The sequence below is a fragment of the Taudactylus pleione genome, unplaced genomic scaffold (genome assembly GCF_031769625.1).
Source record: "Taudactylus pleione unplaced genomic scaffold, aTauple2 ptg000687l, whole genome shotgun sequence".
In the NCBI taxonomy this organism is placed as follows: domain Eukaryota; kingdom Metazoa; phylum Chordata; class Amphibia; order Anura; family Myobatrachidae; genus Taudactylus; species Taudactylus pleione.
Genome location: NW_028285089.1, coordinates 1,518,001 through 1,531,849, shown reverse-complemented (window position 1 = coordinate 1,531,849; position 13,849 = coordinate 1,518,001). Strand labels below are relative to the sequence as shown.

The 13,849-nt window shown below is 45.7% G+C and overlaps 1 protein-coding gene across 2 annotated transcripts in view; it reads left to right on the top strand.

Moving 5' to 3' along the window:
* The window catches only part of LGALS9 (galectin 9), a 49,661-nt gene that overhangs the window by 19,533 nt on the left and 16,279 nt on the right, over positions 1-13,849 (top strand). For both annotated transcript variants that reach the window (XM_088456109.1, XM_088456111.1), the window contains exon 3: positions 11,577-11,778. In XM_088456109.1, the coding sequence (XP_088312235.1) occupies positions 11,577-11,778 (202 nt within the window). The remainder of the gene's footprint in view (positions 1-11,576; positions 11,779-13,849) is intronic.

Below are 13,849 nucleotides of genomic sequence, written 5' to 3'. Positions count from 1 at the left end.
AAATAACGAGGGAATAGCCCACACCTGTCCATGAAATAGCTTTTGAGTTGATAGTCCCATTACTTTTGGCCCCTTAAAAAGTGGGAGGCACATATAGAAACCGTTGTAATTCCTACACCATTCACCTGATTTGGATGTAATTACCTGCAAATTAAATCTGAAAGTCTGCAGTTAAATCACATCTTGTTTGTTTCATTTCAAAGCCATTGTGGTGGTGAATAGAGGCCAAAATATGAAAATTCTGTCAATGTCCCAATATTTATGCACCTGACTGTAAATACATTGAATGAAACTGAAAGCTAGTATACCCATATACAGATACAGAAGTGTGTTGTTAGACTATAAATCACAAGACAAGATCTGAAAATAGCATGATAGGAAATGAGTGAGGTTTCTTGCATTTTAACTGCGTATTGTGCACGTGTGCTCTTGTTCATATTGCAAAAGGTTATAACCAAATAGTAGCTTCCTTTTTTCTTATCACACATTATGATGAATCATGAGTATAAGCATATGAGGAAAGTAATATCATTATATGACTTGTGCACTCTAGTTACTAAGTTTTGTGTGAAGAGAAGAAACTATTTTTACCTCCCAATGGCTGTTGAAATGAAGACTCCAGATTACTTACAGATCATTATAAGTCTTATATTATAAGTCATATGACCCCTCCCATCATTCTGATTGATCAATTTATGTAAAATGAGTTCTAATGTGAGCTATTCCAAGAGAACAGCTAGCAGACACCATTTCCTATGGTATATGGTGATCAACAGCAGGCAGTAAATGACACCAAATGACCATGAATTTGTGCACAAATGCACAGATAGTATTACTAGGCAAGACAGTAATAGTACAACAACAAAGTAATTCCTGGTCTGTACAGCACATACTAACAATAAGTCCCTCTCTATATGTGGGGAACCTATTGTTTAAATCATATACACTATGGTTGCAGGCAAGTTGGTCCCATTTATTATATATCTAGCTCGGTGTCACTCTCTGCACAGGATTCCTCTTTCCCCAGGAAGTGAGACACACACAGTCATCAGCTTCGCCAATTTACTTACACCTTGCAGCTGAAATTACTAATCAACAAAAAAGGGGAAGAATCCCCGACTGGCGCTGAAGGTTGAAAAAGAAAAAGCAGAATTAACAGAGATCATCAGACCCCAGCAGCTCCTTAGAATAAACCTCTGTGAGATTTACAATTAATACTCTATCCATAATAAATATAAACAGGGCTTAGAGGTCTGATTTAAAAAGTCAAATGGCTGCAGAAGAAGCAATAAAAGTATTTAATTAGTCTGACTGTTAAAAAGCAACACTTTTGCAACAGTAACACAAAATCGAATTATAGTGGTAGCAATTTATCATGCAGCAGTTCATAATCAAATCAACATCATAGAGCTCTATTCAGCAAGAGTGACTATGTTGCCCTGAATATTATGGGGTAACATCCTCACGAATTTTGATCAATTATTACATTTTATGGCTGCTATTCAGCATTCTTTTATGCAGGGACAGCGGTTGCGTTAACACACTGTCCTTGCGATGTTGCAGAAGGGATTCAAAATACGAAACTTTCTGTGTCTTCTTCTGCGCATGCTCAGTCATGCACTTACGAATAGTCTCTGTCCCTACTTTGAGGTGACTCCAGTCAAAACTGTCTAAATTGATTGAAATGTGTGTGTATATATAAGTTTTAAATATAAAAGCATTATAAACTATAAATATATACAGCCTAATATAAAGCATGTGTACAAATTTCCATCATTTTAGACAGTTCTCACAGGCTGGAGATGGACTTGCACTCAGCGGTCACCACAGGGACGGAGACTGGGGCAGAGTTTCAAGATCCTGCAGGGCCTTATGGGAAAATGTCCCTCTGTCCCTGCAGTTATCGGTATATTTAAGGATTTGCTTCATATAACACTATGGCTTTATATAAAATAGCAATTTTTCAAGTAATTTAACTCTTTTTGCTATGTTGAATATCAAAAAGCATTAAAGCACTGTAGAGAGCAATGGTTGATCCCTACTATGCGATACTCTGATATGGGAATTAATGGAGAAGATAATTGCATTATCTCCTCCAATAACCCATTGCCGAATAGTGGAAATTCTTAAAAAATGCAGAAATTATAGTTTCCGCATTTTTTAAGTAAAGAAATCATGGCTGAATAGACCCCTAAGTGTGAAAAATGGTGTGATCTATCACTGGGCACAAGGATATAGCAGTTTTGGGGTCAGTATACTGGGTGTCCCTAGTCACCCACAGCAAATGTAAATAAAAAAATAAATAAATACTGGTCTCACCTGCGGCTCCAATCCAGGATCTTTTTCACTTTTTCATGTGCTCTATGAATGAGCTTAAGAATTTTAGCATTCTTGAATTGTTACATTTTATTATACCACCATATTTGCTATTTGTTTCTGTGGTGTATTCCATGCTACAGTGGAGCCAAATACTTTTAGCATATGTTTTATCAGTGCCATTTTATTGTGCCCATATACATTGTTGTTATCTAGCCATTTGCTATGGTATGCTATATTTTTAGCTAATTAAACTGCTTCTTTGTGTTTCATGTGTTTTCCATATTTGTTCATTTTAATAATAAATGCACTTTATTCTTACCGCTGAAGTTTAATAAGTAAATAGCACCAGCAGGCCAGTATTTATCTATTTTTTTATTTTTATTTAAATCAATATCTAAATCCAGGGACTGCAGGATTATTAAATCACATAAAGGTCAATCAAACCAGTAATAAGCCACACTTGCAGACAACAATGGGCCTTTGCTGTTTCAGGATCAAACTGACATATAACGGTTTGTATTCGGCCAGTATATGAATACTTACTGTATGTTTCAAGAAATACCTGTTTGTGACATGATCTATTGTGGAACCACCAACTCTACTGTATATATTCATCCTGGGGCACATATTGAGATTGGAGGACTCCGGACAAGGTGAACTTTCTTCTTTAGCCCCGTGCAATTTCATAGGGGGGCATTTATCAACAATCTAATTACCAATGCGATCTGAACGCAATGTTCTCACCCAAGATCACATTGCAAAATGCAATTTTACTGCTGTTTTGTATCATCTGGCACCCACAGGGACAGGGCGTCTAAATGCTGCCCATCCCTGCGATGTGCTCTGACTGCTGCTGGGACTTCTGTGCATGCGCAGTCCCGCTGACCGGACATGCACGTCCACCATTGCCGGGGAGGGTTCTGTGGGAACCAACTGCTGGCTAAATTTGCAATGTGTAGCCAATAGGCTACAGCAGGCTACCACCATCGTCAGATGATATAGCTTCATGGGCCAATATCCGGAATGCATCTCATTCCGAAGGTTGGTAAATACGGCTGCATCGCTCGCCCCATAGAAACCTATGGGGTTACGGCTGCTGACGGGAATGGAGGGATCGCAGCTGGTATCAGAGATATCTACTGCATTCCCTCTGTCATACATGGAGGTATACAAAATATTTGCGGTTACCCCCCAAAAATGAGAGTTTTTGCCAAATAAGCCGCAAATATTTATTGATAAATGGGCTCGATAGTCACCTTTTTAATATTCTGCCTTGGAGTTAGGTGACTTTTGATACCGCATATAGGAGCACCTATTAATTGATTTTGAAGTTCTATACAGACTGTTATTTCTTGTAACAAAAGGATTCATATACTGGATGAATACAAATCGTTATATTAAACAGGCAGAGGAAAAAAAGTTTCAGTGCGCTCCCAATGGGATTTCAAAAAACTTCAAAAGCAATTGCAATCAATATATTCACAATAGTTCTATATGAAGATCATGATGATACCACTACTCCATAAGTCCACTCTAGTTATTTTGAAACACTTTGTTTTTTTGAGATAATCCTTATAATTTCTGTCATGATCTTCATATAGAACTATTGTGAATATATTGATTGCAATTGCTTTTGAAGTTTTTTGAAATCCCATTGGGAGCGCACTGAAACTTTTTTTCCTCTGCCTGTTTAGTGTGATTAGGGTGATTAAGTGATAATCACCATTGTTCTAAGTGCTGCCCTATTTAATGTGGATCGCGTTTGTTTAAATTGCCTTTTTGTACACAAATCGTTATATGTCAGTTCGAAACTGAAACATTGTTACAGTATCTACAAATGTGTTTTATTACCGGTTTGATTGACCTTTATGTGATTTTATAATCCTGCAGTACCTGGATTTAGATGCTGATTTGATTACACACTGCTACGTGATATATTGATACAACTATAGTTCGATTTTGTGTCTGACTATTTGATATTAAGACAAACAGACAATCAATCTCCCAGCTGATATTTATTATATCTACTTTAACCAACATCTTACTCCAGTGTACATCAACATTATTCTCTTGTTTCCAGAAATTATTGATGAACAGCACCTATAACTTAATTATACTCTGACAGATAATAAGCAGAACTGCAGCTTTTGGGCTCCGGTTGCCATGTTATTTGAGACACCTGGTTTCTGGTTTCAACACAGGAAAGCTCTGGTGTGTCAGAGTGCCCAAATTCCTCTGCATATTAGGTGAATTTCTTCTTTTATATAGCTGAAATAAAAGGTGGACTTCTTTATTTAATACAGGGGTAGGCATCATCAGATAAGAGTTGACTCAAGTACAGTATATCAGATTTGTGTCTTTACAAAGTTTAGATGCCAGTGTTATAGTATACCACTTAGCTTCATAGTTTATCAGGCATACTAACCGTATGTACCATATAGCATGCACTACCTCCCTGCACTGCTTCTGTGGACCCCCCTATTCAACTTGGTAACACGTATGATCTAATCTAATGCCTTTTCTTACTTATATTTTTAGAGCAAGCAGGGCCGCCGTCAGGGAGGGACTGCCGGGACTCCAGTCCAGGGCCCGAAGAGAGAGGGGGCCTGGTTGACAGCAGCGAGGAATGCACGGACGGCAGGCTCTGGCAGGGAGAAAGAGCATCAGCTACATTTGAAATATGGAGCAGGCTGCCGGGTAAATCACAGCTCATGGAACACTGGCTCCTGATTGGCTGCCGTTCCACGAGCTGTGATTGGTTTGTGGCCAGCTCCATATTTCAAATGCCGCTGCGCTGATGCTCTTTCTCCCTGCCAGTGCCTGCTACATGTGCATTCTGCAGTGCTGCCACCCGGGCCCCCTCTCTCTCAGGAAATGCCACCTGTGTTCGTTTTATGAAGAAACCGGTATGCTGACCCTGCCCTGCACCACCCCAGTCCAGCCAGCCTTCCCTTCTTCTCCCCTAGTCCAGATAGCCTTCCCCTCCCCTCCCCTAGTCCAGCCAGCCTTCCCTGCACCCCGCTAGTCCAGCCAGCCTTCCCTGCACCCCACTAGTCCAGATAGCCTTCCCTTCCCCTCCCCCTAGTCCAGCCAGCCTTCCCTGCACCCATCCTAGTCCTGCCAGCTTCCTGCCCTGCCCCTCGCCCAGTCCAGCCGACCTTCCCTTCCCTTTGCCCACCTAGTCCAACCAGCCTTCCTTAATAACTGCCCCCACAGCCAAAGCAGAGAATTTTTAAACTGGTTTACATACCAATTGATGCTCCACCCACATTATCCACAGCTCCGTCCACCTCTTCCGCATACCTCCGAGGCAGGGCTACCTATTTTGTCAGTACCGGGACCCACAATTTTTGATGGCAGCCAAAATTACTTTTTATATATGTATTTTATTATTAACAACATTAGTTTAATAATAAGTGCCAACATCTTCTACAGAGCTGTTTACAGTAAGCAGTACATACATGGGGATTATATGGCAATAAAATCATTTCTACTTCAGGGTCCATAGGGTATCCACAGGATACCTTGGGGTATAGGTGATGACGTCAGTCTTCAGGCACCACAGAGTTAAAGTTTTCAGCCTCCCAGGATGCATCTGGGTCCCTCTCCTATACCCCGCCCCCGGGCCAAGGCATCTCAGTTTCGTCGGTGCCTGGTCGGAGTCGGAGGCACTGCGCAGAGGGGGGCTATGAAGAGCCCCTGAAGTTTCTTTTAAAGGCAGCGCTGGCTGCACATCTGGGAGTACAGCATGGACAGTCAGTACTGACGTCCATGCCGTCTCCCCTACACCCCGCCGGTACCAGAACGCCGGTACTGATCCGGGGATGCTGGTAGACATCTGGGGTCACGGCTAGCGGTGTCCCCAGATGTTTTGGACCATGGCCGGATCCAAGGGGATAGCAGGTAAGCAGCGGGGTCCCGTGGTGGGTCCCCGCTGGTCACATGGTCCTGAGTCCCCAGGCAGGGGGCTCCCTGGGGACTGGCTGCAGCGTGGAGCCAGGCGACCAACCTGCGCTTCCACTACCCCCTGGGACAGCGGGCCGCTGCTGAGCGACATGCACTGCGGCGTCCCAGGGGTTAAATGCATGCCAGGGGAGCGCGCTTTCCCTGTCTCACAGCCGGCACCTCCCCTGCTGCACACAGCCTCTCTGCTCTGCCTGATTGGCCACAGTGTGTCAGCTGTCCTCCCCAGGCCGGCCTCCTTCATCCTCTGCTCCTCGGTGGCCATCTTTAAAGCATGGTGAACGCTGCTGGAAGCCTGTGAGCGGTGGCATTGCGGTCTGGGTCCCCCAGCATACCTCTCCTCTGTTTGTTACAGGTCAGTGTATGCAGCGCTGAGTCCTACCAGCCTGAGGGTCTGAGTAGTTGAGAACCAGCGCTAATAGTGCAGGGATTTGTTTCTTCTGCATTGTATGTGACTGAACTGCTAGCCTGCTGTCTGTACTTTCACTTTCTACTGTCAGCTTTATTACTGTCCCTGATCTTGCTCTGCTCAAAGCCCTTGCGGTGTGCAGGGTGTTATTCACACTATACCAATACGTATAGGTGTGAGTGTCACATACTTACCATCATGTCTGAGACTGACTTTCCTCTCCAGCTCATGTGTACTAAATGTAAGGTACCAATAGCGGAGGGGGAGGGTAACGCGGAGGGGTTATGTCCCCAGTGCCTGGCACTGTCACGGCCGATTATGGTCCCGGTACAGGAACCTCCCTGGGCTTGTTTCGCTAAGGCGCTTACAACACTTGTGGGCCAGCTAGCTCCGCCACCTGCGTTTACCCAGACGGGTTTGTCCCAGCAGTCAGTGGTGTCGTCACCCATGCGGGAGTTCCCGAGACAATTGATGGTACCCCACAGTCTCCCTGTCCCTTCCCAGGTTTCTCCGGAGCCTGCGGAGGTTAATACTCTAACTACAGCGGTTCAGCATTTGTCCAATGTTTTACAGGGGGAGTCTGTGTTGCGGCCTCATAACGGCCGGTGGCGTCTTTATCTGCTCCTTATGGGGATGACTATGAGACGTCAGATGATGGGGAGATTCTGGATCTATCTGACCAAGAACCTTTCCGTACCAAAGAGCCGGACGCTAAGTCCAAGCTGTATATCCCTGGTCTTATTCGAGCGGTCCGCTCGACTTTAGTTATTGAGGATATTGATCCTTTGGTGGCCACATTCATATATGCCTTTTTAAGGATATTAAGGGTGAGGCTACGGTGTTCCCTCTTTCTGATCAATTAGTGGATCATTTAGAGGAGACGTGGAAAAATCCAGGTAAACAGTTTCAGCCCCAGAGGCGCTTAGCCGTGGCTTATCAGTTTGCGGTCAATTATTTTTCTAAGCGGGAATCCCCTACGCAAGTGGATTCACATGTCACACGCCTAGTCAAAAGTGCCACGTTGCCTATGCCTTCGATGTCATCCTTGAAGGATGTCACTGACCGCAAGGTGGAGATCTGCCTCAAATCCGTTTATTCCCTTGCAGGGAAGCATCCAGACCGGCTCTGGCCGTGTGTTGGGTAGCCAGAGCTATGGAGCGCTGGGCGGATAATTTGGAGGCGTCTTTGGACTCTGACTGTTCGGCTGAACAGACCGAGTTGGTGGGCAATCTCCGAGACTCGGCCACTTACATTAATGAAGCGGCCTTAGATATTTGTATGCTCACCTCTAGGATCTCCTCTGCAGCCGTGGCTGCTCGTCGCACCTTATGGTTGCGTTCTTGGAAAGCGGATGCGGATTCCAAAAAGGGATTAGAAGGTCTGGACAAAATTGTAGTTACGTTGGCAGCAGCAAAATCTGCATGTCTTCCGTCTGCTACGATTCCTTCTAGTGCTGGTGGGTCGTCCTTTTGGCCTCACAGGGCCCAAGGTAGGCCTAAAGTACAGTCCTTTCCACGGCAGGCTGGGACCAAGAAATTGTCCAAGCCCAAGAAACAGGTCTGGAGTACCAGACGTCCGGCTCCTAGGTCAGATAACAAACCTGCGGCCTGACGGTCCAGGCCTCCTTTTGGGGGACCCCAAAGTGGGGGGCGCCTGCTTCAGTTCGCCCAATGCTGGTCGAGGACTACGACAGACACTTGGGTTCAGGAGGTGGTCTCTCTCGGGTATGCCCTAAGTCCTTGAGGGTGCCTCTGTTTCGGATGGAGACCCTGCGGTCCATTATTCTGGCACTGGAACCTGGGGACTACATGGTGTCATTGGACATCCAGGACGCTTACCTGCATGTCCCTATTCTTTTGCGCCATCAGCAGTTCCTCAGATTGGCAATCTGCAACAAACATTTTCAGTTCCGGGCACTGCCTTTTGGCCTGGTGACTGCTCCACGGGTATTCACCAAGGTCATGGCGGTCATGGCGGCTCTCCTGCGGACGCAGGGAGTCCGACTGTTGCCTTATCTGGACGACCTCCTGTTGATAGCGGGGTCTCCAGAGCTTCTTTTACACCATCTGGATCTGACAATTGCGGTACTGCAACGTCACGGCTGGTTGACAAACTGGCAGAGGTCCACTCTCACCCCGTGTCAGAGGATCCTGCACCTCGGGGCCTTATTGGACTCCAGGCAGCAGTGGATCTTTGTGACGGAGGAAAAGATCCTTGCTTTGTAGTTGAGGGTGCGCAGTTGTCTGCAGTGTCGTCGAGTGTCGATACACTTGGCAAAGAGGTTATTGGGCTCAATGGTGTCGGTATTCGACATGGTGGAGTACGCCCAATTTCACTCCAAACCTCTGCTGCTATTGATCCGGTCCAGATGGAATGGATTGCCTCAGTGTCTCAAGTCCCAGACGATGGGGCTCACTCCGGATGTTCGCCTGTCTCTAACCTGGTGTTTGCAGACGACCCACCTCAACAAGGGTCGCCCGTTCTGGGTGGCGAACTGGGTCCTGTTAACAACGGACGCCAGTCTCCGGTGCTGGGGAGCTGTCACAGGTCCACACTTGTTTCAGGGCAGGTGGACTCGGGCGGTAGCGGAGCTTCCAATAAACATTTTGGAGCTCCATGCGGTGTCAAGAGCTCTCCAGTGGGCACAGCCGGTTCTCCAGGGTCACCCTGTGCAGGTCCCGTCGGACAACGCCACCACGGTGGCCTATTTAAACCAGCAAGGAGGAACCGGGAGAGTGGTCTTTACACCAGGACGTCTTTCGGAGTCTGGTGGACAAGTGGGGTCTTCCAGAGATAGACCTCATGGCGTCCCGGCACAACAACAAGTTGCCGGTGTACGGGTCTCGAACATGAGACGAAAAGGCATCTCTGGTGTATGCCCTGTCCGTCTAGTAGACGTTCCAGTTTGCCTACCTTTTCCCTCCGTTTTCCCTTCTTCCACAGGTATTATGGAAATTCAAATCAAGAAGGAGGTACGCTACTGTTGATAGCTCCCGAGTGGCCCAGACGGCACTGGTTCTCCGACCCCCAGAGTCTGTCAGTAGACGTTCCTCTGAGGTTACCATTCCGACCGAATCTGCTGTCACAGGGTCCTTGTCTTCACCCGGACCTGACTCTGTGTGGCTGTTGAAACGGTCATGCTAGTTTGCACCACGGAGCCAGAGGGATTTTCTGGCTCCGTGGTGCAAACCATACTAAGAGCTCGTAAACCTTCCTCGGCAAGAATCTACCATCGTGTGTGGCATACTTTCTTCCGGTGGTGTAGACCTAGAGGGTATTCCCTTAGGGAGTTCCGCCTGTCTGGGGTGTTGGCTTTCCTACAGGCTGGACCGGATCATGGGCTTCGCCTGGCTTCTCTGAAAGTGCAGGTGTCTGCCCTGTCAGTCTGGTTTCATCGTAGGATTGCTGCGCTCTCTGATGTACACACCTTTATGCAAGGTGTTTTTCGCATTCAGCCACCTTTTGTTCCACCGGTGGCGCCTTGGAATTGGGCTGTGGTCCTGAGAGTTCTCCAGGGACCGCCGTTTGAACCACTGGACTCAGTGGACTTTAAATGGCTTACAACTAAAACCATATTCCTTCTGGCCATTGCCTCGGCCAGAAGGGTTTCGGATTTAGGGGTTCTCTCTTGTAGACCCCCTTTTCTGATTTTTCATAGGAATAGGGCGGTGCTTCGCACTCGTCCGGGATTCCTTCCCGAAGTGGTATCCAGTTTTCACATCAATGAAGAAATTGTTGTGCCGGCTTTCAATTCACCTGGACTTTCAGTGGGTGACGCCACTTGGGATGTTGTGCGGGCATTGAGAATTTATGTTGACCGCACTTCTTCTTTTAGGAAGTCGGACGCCTTGTTTGTCCTCTATGGCTTCCGTAAAAAGGGTTGGCCTGCTTCAAAGTAGACTTTGGCAGGCTGGATTCGTATGGCAATTTCAGAAGCTTATCTTCATGAAGGTCTTCCAGTTCCCTCCTTGGTGCGGGCTCATTCCACTAGGTCTGTGGGTCCTTCGTTTGCAGCTAGACGTGGTGCCTCTGCAGTTTAGATCTGCAAGGCTGCTACGTAGTCTTCTGTCTATACCTTTGTGAGGTATTACGCTTTTGACACCTTTGCCTCTCAGGATGCTTCCTTCGGGCGGCGGATTCTCCTCTCAGCACAGGAGCGTCCCCACCCTTAAAGGATACTGCTTTGGGACATCCCCAAGGTATCCTGTGGATACCCTATGGACCCTGAAGTAGAAAATATGAGATATGGTAAGAACTTACCCTTGTTATCTCTATTTCTACGAAGTCCATAGGGTTCCACAGGACTCCCGCCCTGTCGCACCTGTACTGCAGATGGGCTTTATTCTGGTCACCGGTTTTTCCTCTCCCTATGGTGAGAATGTGATTCTTGTGAGTGTCCAGATTTTTTCTTCTCTCTCTCTTTCTTCTCCTCCTCCGGCCTATGGCTTGTGACGTAACTGATGCCTTGGGGCGGGGTATAGGAGAGGGACCCAGATGCATCCTGGGAGGCTGAAAACTTTAACTCTGTGGTGCCTGAAGACTGACGTCATCACCTATACCCCAAGGTATCCTGTGGAACCCTATGGACTTCGTAGAAATAGAGATAACAAGGGTAAGTTCTTACCATATCTCATATTTTTTAACATTTACACTAACATGAGACACAATAAGAATAAGTATATCTTGTATTAAAACAGTGTGAATGTGTCATATAATAAGAGCCATGTGTTATATTTATTATGATGAGATCAAATTCCACTCCACTGTGTGACACAACTTGTACTCCATGGGAATCACATCAGCATAGTGTGGTATGCACTGCTCTGCCTGCATGCACTACACTGCCTGATATATTATATTTTTATTTTTGTCTTATTAATTGTAGGTTTGCTGTGAATTTCCAGTGTGGTAATGGAGAAAATGATGATATTGCTTTCCATTTTAATCCACGTTTTGATGGAGGAAGTGTTGTCTGCAACACAATGGAGCGTAAGAACTGGGGGAAGGAAGAAAACAAGCGTGAGCTCCCCTTTCATAGAGGGCAACCTTTTGAAATGCGGGTCCTTGTTTCAAGCCATAACTACAAAGTAGGTGATCCTTGCAAGCAAGTACATTGGCTAGATTATTATTTTTGTTTACTTCAGAATTAAAATTATTGCTCTTTTACGAATACATAATTTACTGATGAAATGTTTTCTTTGAAACTGAAATAAATAGCATTTGGGAATTTATCATAGAGATGTGTTACTTTGTGATTTGCAAATCATCTTATATTTGTTTTTGGTTAAATGGCCACTAAACATAAAATACAAGGGTTCCAAACCCTGAAAGAAGTTGAGATGTTTGACATACTATTCTCATTTACAATACTTTGAAGTTGAGAGTAAACGTGTTGTTATCAGTACTTTTGTGAAAAAGTGGCTCCCTGCTGAGTTCTTCAAAGATTTTATCAACCGGAAGTCTGGTGTGTGTACAGAAATATCTCTTACCATAACTTTAGGGCAGACGTACTATGGCAACAGTTATCGTGCCGCTATAGCTCTTCCTGCTTTGCCTCTTATTGAAGCGAATCAGGAAGAAATAATACAGGGAGGTATTAGCATCTTGGCTGCCACAGTGGGGGATAGAAAACTCCCCACTCCAGCGATTCTTGTAAGACCCACAGTGCATCAGCCTAGTACATACTTGCCTACTTTTACTTTCTCCTATCAGGGCTGCTTCCAGAGAAGAGATGAAGCTGACCACTTTGGGGATGAGGCTGGGCTCATTATGTCATTAAGCCGCGTCACAGCGAAATTCCGCGAATTGCGGGTCTGTTGGCAGGAGGCGGGGCTAAAGAACGCAGTCTATGATATTTTAGCTTTGTCCCCTCCCTACGGCCCCGTGATTCCCACTATTTCCCTTTCCTGCTCGCTTCACTAGAAAGTGAGCAGGGATGCAGGAGATCCACCCACTCGTCCGGGGGAGTACCCAAAATAGAGTCTCCTGCATCTCTCCAGAGAGTAGGTAAGTATGGCCTACTGCTGATATGCTGTGTCTTACCTTCTGGCCAGTCCCACTGCGGAAGATCTCATAAGCTTAACCAAATCTCATGCACAGCCAGAGACACCCACTGAAGCCACCCGGCCGCTGCAGGTCAGCACACATAATCCTGCTTATATGTGAAAAAAACGATAAGCCACAAAAGTGTGCTTATCATTTTTTAATAATATCTGAATGAAAATTGTTACATGTTTGCAGATAACATGGAGAAAGGTGATTTTTCTCTACAGTCTGTTTTCATACATACCGAGGTGCAATATAAATGTCAAATAGCGCATTTCTTCTTACATCTCCCCCTTTATCTCTATTATCTTTAGCTCTAATATTTAAATATGTGATAACTGATTTTTCATATATCAAGTAGTATTTTAGGGTTACTAGTTCTTTAAATTAATAATACAGTGTTCACTCTAGTCCGGCGGCAGGCAGGGCGCCGGACCTAGAACAAGGGCACTTCTGCGCGCGCGTGCCCGAAAAAGGTGGCGTGGCCAATGAAAAGGGGGCCTGTCTCTATGACTCGTCCCCCTTTTCGTCACTCTTGGGAGTGTGCCCAGCACTTACAGACATGCCTGGCAGCCCCCCAGTGCCGTGGTCATTGTAAATGGATGCCGGGCGCATCCACTCAGCATCTATTCACCAGCGGTGACCGCTGCTCTGCCGTTTTCCCCACCCGCGGGACACTGCGACCCGCAGGATGGTTCAGCAGGGTGCCGCGCTGGAGGGCAGGGTGCTGTTTGCACTTCAGATATAGGGCAGGGCGCGGCGCCCTGCTGAAACAGCCTAGCGGGAACGCTATAATAGTCGACAAACATCAACTATAAAAATGTACAATTGAAATTGATTACATACTGAAATGTCAGAATAGTTGGGGGTGGTTGGGTTCACACTAGCCATTACTCTCTATTTCACTAATATGGCTATCAGTAAGGAGTCCTGTCCATCTGTGTAGTGTATGTTTCCTTTAAATTAATTTAGAGTAATTTAAAATTATAGATACATTTTCTCTGCCAAGCTATTGTCATTTATGATTGCTTTAATGTGATGAACACTCTGTTTTATTGATTTTTGAAATGTAAACCTTGCAAGTATGTTATACTCTGCTACCAAAAATAAACT